Below are 12,360 nucleotides of genomic sequence, written 5' to 3'. Positions count from 1 at the left end.
AACACTTAGAGGAACTCCTCTAAATGCTTCAGTACAAGAAGCCCATAGAGAAGAATAAAACCGAATCAAATCTCATAACATCTCTTCCATTCTCCCTTTATCCTCAAAGATCCTATTGTTTCTTTCTTGCCACACCATCCAAATCAAGGTAAGGCAAGCGATTTGCCAAAGTGTCTTGCCTCTTAATGAGTTCCCCAAGCCTTTAAAAACAATAACCAACATGTCCTCAAAACTCGTTGGAGGGACCCAAACCAACCCTGCTAGATTGAACAACTTGTGCCAGAGTTCAATGGTAATGGGACAATGAAGAAAAAGGTGGTCAATCGACTCTCCATTTCCTTTGCAAAGAATGCACCATTGAGGACAGAGGGATTTGTAGGGTCTTCTCAATTGCAACTTATCATTGGTGTTTACCTTCCCATGTGCTACTAACCAAGCGAGGGCCTTAACCTTTGAAAGGACTTTTGAACTCCACAAGAACTTGGCCGGAAGGAACAATATAGGATTTGGGACTTTTGACAAGGCCAAGAAAAAAAATTTCACTGAAAACAATCCTGACGAAGACAAAGACCACGCTCTTGAATCTGCCGAAGAAGGAGAGAAGCGCACAGAACTAAGAGAGTACATTAATCTCTGAAGGAGATCAATTTCTAAATCCGTAAGATTGCGGCGAAAGTTAAAATTCCAAGATAGTGAAAAGGAATTGCCAAGGACATTTGAGACAGTGAGGTTTTTCACAAAAATAACTCTGTAAAGATCAGCGAATTGAGAACACAAAGTTTGGTTACCCCACCAAAGATCTTCCCAGAAACGAATTCTCTCCCCATTGCCCACCACTAAGCGGACGAAAGGGGAAAACACTTGGAAAACTTGAGCAATAGCCTTCCAAGGACATCTGTGTGACCATCTAACCACCATGTTGGCGTCCCATCCATTAGGATGTGTCCCATATATACTCGCAATAACCTTATGCCAAAGACCACTCCTTTCTCTAGGAAACCTCCAAAGCCATTTCCCTAAGAGAGCAATATTTCTCATAGAAGTCTTCCCAAAGCCCAAACCTCCCAACTCCTTTGGTCTACTAACAACCTCTCATTTGATAAGATGATCTTTCTTCCCTTCCCCCGCCCCAGACCAAAGAAAATCCCTTTGCATCTTCTCAATCTTTGAATAGAGTATTATCACTCTGACTTTATCGATAACCAAACTTGAGAAGAGATTGAGTAAATCTCCCAAATCACGCACTTAAAGATTGTTTTAACTCATATAATGCCTTCTTAAGTCTACAAACTTTCCCTTTGTGGAATTGGTCTTTACAACCAAGTGGAGTATCCATAAGACTTCTTCTAAGTTGTTGTATAGAAGTGTATTCTTCACACTAAATTGTTAGAGTAGCCAATCACGGTTTGCTACTTGAGATAGTATGATTCGAATGGAATTCAACTTTTCTACTTCTGTAAAAGTTTCTCCATAGTCAACTCCAAATGTTTGTGTGTATTCCTTTGCTACAAACCATGCCTTGTACCTTTCCATGGTGCCATCAGCCTTGTACTTGATGGTGAACACCCACTTACATCCAACTAAATGTTTCCCTATAGGTAAATTAGAAATCTCCCAAGTTTGATTCTTGTTTAGTGCCTTCCTTTCTTCATTTATAGCATCTTTCCATCTGGGATCAACAAGGGCTTCCTTCACATTCTTCAAAACTGTGTCCTTAGCTAATTCAGTTGTAAAGGCTTTGTAATTGTTGTTTATCTTGTCATAAGACATAGAATTGGACAAGGGTGTTTGGTACAACTCCTTACACCTTTTCGGATTTCAATAAGAATGTCCACATCAATATCAGCAACAAGAGTGGAGTTAGAAGAATCTGGTGTGGAATTTAAAGGATTATAGTTGGAAGTTGTATCTTCTTCTAGAATGAGTATGGGTCGTGCATATGGAGAACAAACTCTTGTACCAATCTACATTCCAAAGGTCATTTAGAGTAAATGAGTAGTTCAACATCTTTTTTAGTATCTTTTTCTCCTTATCGTATTGTTTGATTGCCCTCATTTCTTTCATTTTCCTAAGTAGGCATAGGTAAAGGAATAGAACATGATTGTGATTTGATCTTCACCTTGTATTTTCTCCCCTTGCTAAGCACCTTTCTTCTTCAAAAAAAAAGTTACATCATTAGTAATAAATTTCTTCCTAGATGGAGGATGAAAACATTTATATCCCTTTCTTGTAGGTGAGTATCCTAGGAAAAGGCATTTGATAGTTGTAGGATCAAGTATAGATCTATACTTACTAGGAACAAGAGCATATGCACTATAACCAAAGACTTTGAGAGAAAGAGAACCAAGACTTGGAATATGCAAGAATTGACTCTTCAAGATTGTTAATGGAATATCAAAGTCGAGGGTTTTAGAGGGCATTCAATTTATAAGTAGTAGTGCAAATAGCATTACCCCAAAATGTTCAGGGACATTTCTTACAAAAATTAATGCTTGAGCCACCTCAAGTAAGTGCCAATTTTTCTTTCCACCACTCTTTTTTGTTCAAGGTTCAAACACAACTAGAATGGTGAACAATACCATTTTGTGCAAAAAAAATCCAACTTTTTCATTGAAGTATTCTCCTCCTATTTCAGATCTAATCACCTCGTGCACAAAATTGAGTTTGGAATCATCTTGTAAAATAGCTTGAGTGTAGTTATTGCCTTAGCTTTTTCTTTTAAGAGATAAATCCATGTTATCCTGTAGCAATCTTCTATAAAACTTACAAACCACTTAGCACCACACAAACAATGAACCCAAGAAGGTCCCTAAACATCAAAGTGAATAATAAAGAAAGGAATATCACTTGGTTTATTACTCAAAGGGTAGGAAACACAGTGATTCTTTGCTGACTCGGACACATAACATCTAAGTTTGGAAAAATCTAGGCTATTGCATATCCTCTATGTTAAGAGAGAGAGAGAGAAGAAAACATTGATTCTCATTCATTTAGTGTCTACTTACAATTGAGAAAATATATATATACAAGGCTAGGAGTCCTAACTACCATACATGTGACCTATATTAAAAAAAGGAAAGATTGTACACTATAAATTCATTATATTCAACACTCCCCCTCAAACTGGAGCATATACGTCATATGCACCAAGCTTGTTACAAATGTATTTAATCCTAGGACCTCTGAGAGATTTAGTGAAGATGTCTGCTAGTTGATCATTTGAATTAACAAAACTTGTAACAACACATCCTGATGCGATCTTCTCTCTAATGAAGTGACAGTCAACTTCAATATGTTTGGTCCTTTCATGAAAGACTGGATTGGATGCAATATGTAATGCAGCCTGGTTATCACAGATGAGTTTCATCTGTTCATCCTTTCCAAATCTCAACTCTCGAAGAAGATGTCTCAACCATATGAGTTCACATGTTGCCAAAGTCATAGCTCAATACTCAGCTTCAGCACTAGATCTGGCCACTACATCTTGTTTCTTACTCTTCCAAGATATTAGATTACCTCCAATAAAAACACAGTACCCTAAAGTGGAACGTCTATCTGTGGGTGAGCCAGCCCAATCTGCATCTGTGTAACCAACAACCTGAGTATGACCTCTGTTCTCGTACAACACACCTTGGCCTGGTGTACTTTTGATATATCGAAGAATGCGGATTACGGCATCCCAATGGCTATCACATGGTGACTGTAGGAATTGACTAACAACACTCACAAGAAAAGAAATGTCTGGACGAGTAATGGTGAGATAGTTCAATTTACCTACGAGCCGTCGATATCTCCCAGGGTCTCCTAAAGGCTCCCCCTGTCCTGGTACAAGTTTGACATTCGGATCCATAGGTGTGTTATCGGTTTACAGTCTAACATACCAGTTTCTTCCAGGATGTCTAAAGCATACTTCCTTTGGGAAAGGACCACACCGGAACTGGATTGAGCTATCTCAATTCCCAAGAAATACTTGAGTTTCCCCAAGTCTTTGGTCTGAAAGTGGGTAAAAAGATGTTGCTTTAGTTTCTGAATACCATCCTGATCACTGCCTGTAATGACGATGTCGTCCACATAAACAACCAGATAAATACACTGCCCCAAGGAGTTATGATGATAGAAAACTGAATGGTCCGTTGTACTGCGAAGCATGCCAAACTCTTGAACAACAGAACTAAAACGGTCAAACCATGCTCGAGGAGATTGTTTCAAGCCATAAAGAGAACGGCGTAACCTGCACACTAAACCAGACTCCCCCTGAGCAACAAAACCAGGAGGTTGCTCCATATAAACTTCCTCGGCAAGATCACCATGAAGGAAGGCATTTTTAATATCCAACTGATAAAGAGGCCAAGAACACATAGCAGCCATGGAGAGAAGCAAGCGGACAGAAGCAATCTTGGCAACAGGGGAGAATGTGTCACCATAATCAGAACCATAAACCTGAGTATAGCCTTTAGCAACTAAGCGGGCCTTAAGGCGATCAACCTGACCATCAGGACCAACCTTAACTGCATAGACCCAACGACAGCCAACTGTAGATTTACCAGAGGGTAAAACAACAAGATCCCAAGTGTCATTAGAGTGCAGAGCAGCCATTTCATCCACCATTGCCTGTCACCAGCCTGGATGGGAAAGAGCTTCATGGGTGCTCTTTGGAAGAGAAACAGAGGATATAGCAGAAACAAAAGCAGAATAGCGTGCAAAAGGGAGAGGAGCAGCGACACAAGGGCGACGATGATAAACCTGAAGTGGTCGAGGAGGCACAACATTAGATGGGGAGACAATGGGAAGGGGCAAGACTTCAGAAACAGGAAGAGACTCAGAAGTGGTGGAAAAGAATGGTGAGTCCTCAAAGAAAGTAACATCAACAGAGATAAAGTATCGATGAGTCTCAAGGGAATAACAACGATAACCCTTCTGAAGTCTGGAAAATCCCAAGAAGAGGCACTTCATGGCTTTGGCGGAAAGCTTGTCCTGTCCAGAAGTGAGAATATGAACAAAGCAAGTACAACCAAAGACACGAGGAGGAAGGAAATAAAGTAATTGGTCAGGGAAGAGAAGGAAATGAGAAATCTGATCATGTAAAACAGAGGAGGGCATACGATTAATCAAATAACAAGCGGTAAGAACAACGTCCCCCCAAAAACGAAAAGGAACATTACTATGGAGGAGGATAGTATGAGCTGTCTCAACAAGATGTCGATTCTTGCGTTCAGCTACCCCATTTTGTTGAGGAGTATGAGCACAAGAAGACTGATGAAGAATCCCATGATGAGACATAAATGAAGTAAATGGGGCTGAAAAATATTCTCTGGCATTATCACTGCGTAACACACGAATAGAAATATTGAACTGGGTCTGGATTTCAGCATAAAATTTCTAGAAAATAGAGAATAACTCAGCTCAATTTTTCATTAAAAATAACCAAGTACATCGAGAATAGTCATCAATGAAAGTGATAAAATACTGAAATTCTAAAGTAGACACAGTCCGACAAGGACCCCAAACATCAGTGTGGACAAGCTCAAAAGGAGACTTTGCCCGATTATTCAAACGCTTTGGGAACGAGACACGAGTATGTTTCCCAAGCTGACATGACTCACACGAAAGCGACAACAAAGTGGAAAAACGAGGGACCATCTTCTGGAACTTGGAGAGACTAGGGTGGCCCAAACGACTATGAATGAGGAGAGGAGCATCAGTGGAAATGCAAACAGTAGGAGATGAATCCGAGGTGAGGTGATAGAGGCTTTGAGACTCACGTCCTATGCCAATCGTCTTCCCCGTACTCCGGTCCTGCAAAGTCACAAATTTATCAGAAAAGGTAATAGAGCAATTAAGAGTACGAGTGATTTTGCTGATGGAAATAAAATTAAAAGGACATTCAGGAGTATAAAGGACAGAAGTGAGAGGTGGAGAAGGCAAAGGAAGGGTCAAACCAATACCTTTAGCTACAGTTTGAGAACCATTAGCTAAGGTAACAGTAGGTAAAGCAGAGGTAGTAGTAATAGAGGAGAAAAGATCCTTATTACCAGATATGTGATCAGAAGCTCCAGAATCTAGAATCCAAGGTCCAAGAGAAGATGTGTGGGTAAGGCAGGCAGAAGCATTACTAGGCTGGGCAATAGAGGCAACAGAAGCCTGAGATGCCTGAGATGCGGAGGAGCTCGGAGGCTGAGGCAGCTGAGAATCCGAGGACTGGGCCATATGGGCAGTGCGAGGAGGCCGTCCATGTAACTGATAGCAATGATCGCGAGTGTGGCCAAGTTTATTGCAATAGGTGCAATGAGGACGTTGGCCTCTAGGTTACCACTGCGTCCTCCTCGAGAGGTAGTGTGAGAAACTAACACAAAAGAATCTGAAATGCTATCAGATGGCAAAGTCTAAGTGGACGAGATACGAAGGAGGCGAGCAAACACATCATCCAAGGACGGAATTGATGTACCACCAAGAATTTGATCGCGGACAGGCTCAAGATCCGGACAGAGGCCAATAAGAGTAAGGACCATGAAGAACTTATCAAACTGTGTTTGTTGAACCCCAACATCAGGAGTAAGAGGCATCACAGTCAAGAACTCCTCCTTAAGAGAGGCAATCTGGCCAATATAAGTAGATAGATCCAAGTCCTGTTGGCTGATATGGACAATAGCAGAAGCCACCTTATAAAGACGTTGGATATCATTCGTGTATAATCCTTTGGCCTGAGTCCAAAATTTAAAACAAGTTTTGTAGGCCCGAAGATGAAGAAGGATCTTGGGATCAACTGATTGCCATAATACACTACATAACTGGGCATCTATCTTTCTCCACTATACGCGCTCAACCTCAGGGATATCTGCCTCTTGTGTAACCAAGTGATCCTCATATCCTTGTCCCATAAACCAAAGTTCAACAGAGGCAGACCAAGAAAGATAATTTTCACTGCCAACCAATTTCTCCGAAGTAATCATAGGAGATCCAGATATGACAGAGGAAAAAATGGAAGTTTTAGTAGCCATATCCACTTATCTGGAGAATGAAGTATATTTGGATCGAAGAGAGCCCTAATACGGCTTCAGATGCAGCTGAAGAAGGAAAAACCAAAGAATCGCCCGTGTGAGAGACCAAATAGAAAAGAAAAACAACCGTGGCACCACCGGAAAGGTAGAAGAACGCTTCCCAAGGCACGTGCAGGGATTGGTGTTGAGAAAAAATAGCCGGAGGACGTTGGAAAAACTGTTCGGAGGGCTGGCGGAGGCAAAAGAACCCCAAAAGAGGCACGTGCAGGGCTCGGATGGCAGAAACAGGTATGAAGGGTGGCTAGTCGGCATCAGGCGAGGCTGGAGGAGGAAGCGCGTCGCCGGAAAGTGGCTCACGCGCCCTCACGTGCCGGCGCGTGAGATGAAGTCGCCGACCGGAAAAACGCGCGTGGCCGGCGCGTGGGTGGTTTTCTAGCTCCGGTGCTTTGGGAAAAATTGGAGATCTCCTCCAGGCACTCCTTGCGGTGTCGGAAAAAGACGTCACCGGAAAAGTTCGCCGGAAAATCGGCGGCGGTGAATGTTTTCTGACGACGATTCGACCGACCGGAAAGCTTTAGGATCTAGGGAAGGTGACCGGAATGAAACATGGTCACAGGAAGGTTTCCCGGAATTGATGACACGGGGAAACTGGAAAGAATTAGGTTTTCTCCCTTGGCTCTGATACCATGTTAAGAGAGAGAGAGAAGAAAACCTTGATTCTCATTCATTTAGTGTCTACTTACAATTGAGAAAATATATATATACAAGGCTAGGAGTCCTAACTACCATACATGTGACCTATATTAAAAAAAGGAAAGATTGTATACTATAAATTCATTATATTCAACACTCTAAAACAATTTCAAAAAATAAATTAATTAATTAATTAAAAGGACCTAATCTTTCATTTAGCAACCAATGTTCTTACTCAGTTCTTTCCGGAGTTCCCTTTATTTGATAGGCTTGAAGCTTTTTTCTTTGCCTATGTTTTAGATAATAAAGTTCATCTTTTTTGTTAGCATTGCCAATCATCCTTCCCAAAGACACAACCTAAAAAACATAACAATTAGGATAGAAGATGACTGAACAATTACTGGTTTTTGTAAGTTTACTCATTGACAAAAAATTGCATGTCATTTTAGGAACATTTAAAACTAAACTTATAGTAATTGCTGGTGAGAAAATCACATTTCCTTTTCCTTTTACAAGAATAAAACAATAATTAGCAACCTAAACCTTTTCCTCAGAAGATGTACATTAGGACACAAAAGAATTAGATTTTCTAGCCATATGGTCACCAGCCCCAAAATTATGAATCTAGGTGTTGGAATTAGAAACCGAACCGATTTTATAGGCCTTACCATGTGATCCAAATTGTGCAAAAGCACAGGAAGATAAAGGAAACTCATATTTTAGCATGATCTTGTAAAAAAGATCAATTTATTCCTTAGTGAATGGCATGTCCTCAGTAGGTGGAGTATTCATAGTAGCATCAGTGGATGTTGTATTTGCAATAGGTACAAACTTAGGGTTCAGCCTTTTGTTACTTATAGAGTATCTTACTCCCTTGTTTCCTTGTTGGGGCCTTCCATTCAATCTCCAACATTTTTCTCAAATATGCCATGATCTCTTGTAATAGTTGCACCACCTTAGATCCATTTCTCCTCCTACAATGCCCTTCTCAACCATGATATTCAGGGCAAAGATTTTAGTTGATGGTACAAATGGTGTTTTCATCATGACTTCCAACCTGGATTCCTCAATACATACAAGGGAAAAAGCTTGATGTGAAGAAGGGAATGAATTTTTTCCTAGGACACGACTTCTTACCAAATCTAACTCAAAGTTTAGACCAACAAGGAATTCAAATACACATTCTTGTTCAAGCAAGTTAGCAAGTTTAGCAGCATACGCAACAGCTGATAAATGTCAAGTTCCTTACATAATACTTCCAGGCTACTATGATATGAAGTCACATCGAGAAATACACATATGTAAAGTTGATATACTTTTTTTTTTTTTTTTTGAAAAAAAAAGGTCATTTTAAGCCTTTAAAGCTTCATTTGTTAGTAATAAACTCTTCTTTAGAAACAACTGAACTTACCTAAAGATGAAAATGCGCATAAAAACCACTGTATCCAAGCCTGAGGATGATAATAATTCCTCCTCTGAAGGCTGCCATGCCCTTCTCACCCAACCAGGAGAAGGTAAGAGCCTCTCTAGGTTGAAATGGCTTATCCTTTTAGACTTTCCTTCAGCCAGCAAGCGTGGTGCATAAACTTCAAAATTACCTGGCTGTTTCTTCAGTATAGAATACAACATAAAGAATAAAATACACAGGCCGAAATTGATTCCCAGAGACGTTAGAAGAGAAGACACAAGCATTTCTTCAAGGTAATCTCAAACTCTTGGTAAAGATAACCAATCAAATCCTCATAACCAAAAGATTAACTGCAACAGCACAAAGGAAATACTTAGGAATGCCAAACTAAAATTCATATGGACTCTACAAGGCACAGGTTGTAAGGTGCAGAAGGAACTGTCTCCATAAACCAAGACCTAAAATGAAAAGAAGTTTGTTGCATTTTACTCATTTTTCTGACTTCTATAACAGAAAAAATAAAAATAAAATATTATCACTCCCAAGAGAGATAGGTTAATGCACATGATAAGCAAGAGGTATACAGCAAAATATAAAATCCTCCAACCTTCCCAGCCCCAAAAAGATAAAAATAAAAATAAGGGATGAAAATAAAACAACATTGTTTTGCTTTTCTTGATCAACTAGAACTTATGGTCATCTTGGTGCATATGTATTCCTTGACCAAAACCAGAGCATGAATCATGTTATTTTGTACTTAATTTACTAATCCACAGTATAAATGCTTCAAAAATGAAATGTATGGAACAATTATTCAAAATTTTGAAGTAGTAATGAGCATGGGAGCAAAGTTGCAAAACTCGGCTTATACTTCAACTACTTGAGGATTAGAAAAAATCATTAGATAGTTCATGCAAATTTGAGAAATCTTGAATCCAAAGACTTAACTTAGGCATACAAGATTTTAAGCTAAGACTTCTTATGAAACTTATGGAGAGATTCACTAAATCCAATAAAGTTTATGAAATTTTGTAACCATGAATGAGATGTCACTAAGACTGTTGTTGTTTTCTTCAGATTGTTTTTCTTTTATAAGCCTTATCCTTTGTATACCCCATCCTTGTTACCTACCAAAAGAGAGAAAATAAAGGTCGAAAAAAAATATCACCCAAACAAACAAAGAAATGATCACATACTAGAATTCAAAGCAAATATCCTGCTATTTACACCCAATAATTAAGATAAGCTAGCTTGGTATTGTACTACTAAGTTATCTCACATACTGTGACAAACAGAGAATTTAAAAGCTGTATGGCCTGTCAAGCATTACACCTAATCATGCATCCAAAGTTCTTTAGTCAGAATGCACAACATTCAGAAAACTTTACCATCATGCATAATTCAACAATGCTGACTCACTGATATAGAAAGGTATATAATTATTCAATTCATCAAATCCAAGCTCAGGCAAGGATTACTGATCCAAGTATTAGGGTCAAAGACCCTAAGCTCCAAACTGCCAAAAAAAAAAAAAAAAAGAAGCGCCCTGGATGGACTTCAATTTAATCAATCTCACCACACTTCATTTCCCCTCCGTACAAAAATTGCCTCTTTCAATCAATATGAACATAAAAATCCCATACATGAACTTCAGTAGCCCCAACAAGAGGGTAATCGAAAGACCGCCACAAGAGAGACACTTACAAACACTATGGGTGACCAGAAAAACAAAAGAAATAAATTAGGCACACAAAACTATTACCATGCCCATGACCCAAGAAATTAAAATATCAGGAACCAAATCCAGTTTCCTTCATTCAAAAGAAAAACAGAAGTTCTTAGTTTTCTGAAACCCCAATCCACCTTCCTCTAAACATGCAGCCAACTTACCATCCATCAGAACCCAATTACCAGAAACCAAAAGTTGAGGTTTTCTACTCCAGAGAGGGACAACAACATAATGCCCATTTCACAGACTTTGAACAAGATCTTACCATGTATAGCACTCTCTTGCCAACCCAGGCGCTTCAGACCATTCACCAAACCCAGACCCAAATCTAGCTAATAGAACCCTAAAACATTAACCAATTAAAATAAAAGGCAACGAAGCCCAGAAATTTCCACAACAGTGAAAAAATTTAAAAGCAAACGAAAGAAAATCAAATCTCGTTTACCTACGCGGATTGATGACACGTACTGAGCAGCAGTGATCTATTTACTTTGCATAAATAGTTTTTCAAAAAGCAGCAACCCCCTGTTGGGAAAGAGGCGGTGAATCACAACGTGCTGTCCAAGAAAGAAGAAAAAGAGCGGAAGTGAATTGGCATAATTCCATTGGTTGACAACGACTGATCGGTGGACCGGTTCCGTTGTTAAGGCGGGGAGGATCAGTCGGCCAACGGCCAGTCAAAACTATGGTCAATCCAAACCCTTTCACATTTGGAACAAAGGCTTGGCGTGTTGTCAACGGTCCAAATTCAAAATTACAATGGCCACCTCACCAAACTTCACATCATATACTTTGGAGGCAGATGAGAAAATATATATTATTTTAATACCATTTCATATTAAAACATGTCCATTTATGCGCCAAATGTAAAATTTTTAGAGCACGGCATCAAAATGGTTATCTATACCACACTTTTTGTTTCTAAAAATATCTTTGTCAATTTCTATCATATACTTTTCTATCTTATCATTATTATATGTAATTAATTCAGATTTCTTATCATTATTATATGTCCACTTTCTTTTCCTTAAATAACATTATCATTTGTATTATATGTGTTTATATATCTTATCATTATTATATATAATTAATTTAGATAATGTTTTTAGACAACCCATTTAAATAATATTTTTCTTTTATAAAAATTATTATAATTGAAAAAGAAAACTTGATTCTTATAATTATGCTAAGGTTCTTACTTCCTAATTCTATATCATAACATTTAATATTTATAATTATTTTTATTTTTTCTATGAATTCCTTAAGATCTATACAAAATTGAGGTATATAGCTAATGACAGCTTAATTTTGGTTCATATTAACTTCTGTGTTAACTAAAATAGCTTGTCCTGCTATATTATTTTTGGTATCTAAAAGGTTAATATTTATAAGCACTTCAATTTCTTTACAATTGAATCATATTATTCCTATTAGAATTATTCCTAAATGCGTATATTTATTGGTTTTATTTTTAATAGTTTATGTTTTGTTTTTGGAGATACCAAGTCTAAATATACAATATTTCCTATTGA

The 12,360-nt window shown here is 38.5% G+C and overlaps 1 protein-coding gene across 5 annotated transcripts in view; it reads right to left on the bottom strand.

Moving 5' to 3' along the window:
* Window positions 1-11,509, bottom strand: part of LOC117911162 (CSC1-like protein At1g69450) — a 69,859-nt gene extending 58,350 nt beyond the window's left edge. For 2 of the 5 annotated variants that reach the window (XM_034825388.1, XM_034825392.1), the window contains exons 1-2: window positions 11,274-11,508; window positions 9,103-9,449 (exon numbers count right to left, since the gene is read on the bottom strand). In XM_034825388.1, the coding sequence (XP_034681279.1) occupies window positions 9,103-9,383 (281 nt within the window). In that variant the 5' untranslated portion in view covers window positions 9,384-9,449; window positions 11,274-11,508. Of the gene's footprint in view, window positions 1-9,102; window positions 9,450-11,093; window positions 11,172-11,273 lie in introns of all 5 variants that reach the window. The other 3 variants (XM_034825389.1, XM_034825391.1, XM_034825390.1) reach the window with 3 other exon arrangements.
* Window positions 11,510-12,360: the final 851 nt, after the last annotated feature.

The sequence above is a fragment of the Vitis riparia genome, chromosome 3, assembly GCF_004353265.1.
Source record: "Vitis riparia cultivar Riparia Gloire de Montpellier isolate 1030 chromosome 3, EGFV_Vit.rip_1.0, whole genome shotgun sequence".
NCBI lineage: Eukaryota > Viridiplantae > Streptophyta > Magnoliopsida > Vitales > Vitaceae > Vitis > Vitis riparia.
This window is presented reverse-complemented; position numbering and strand designations above follow the sequence as displayed.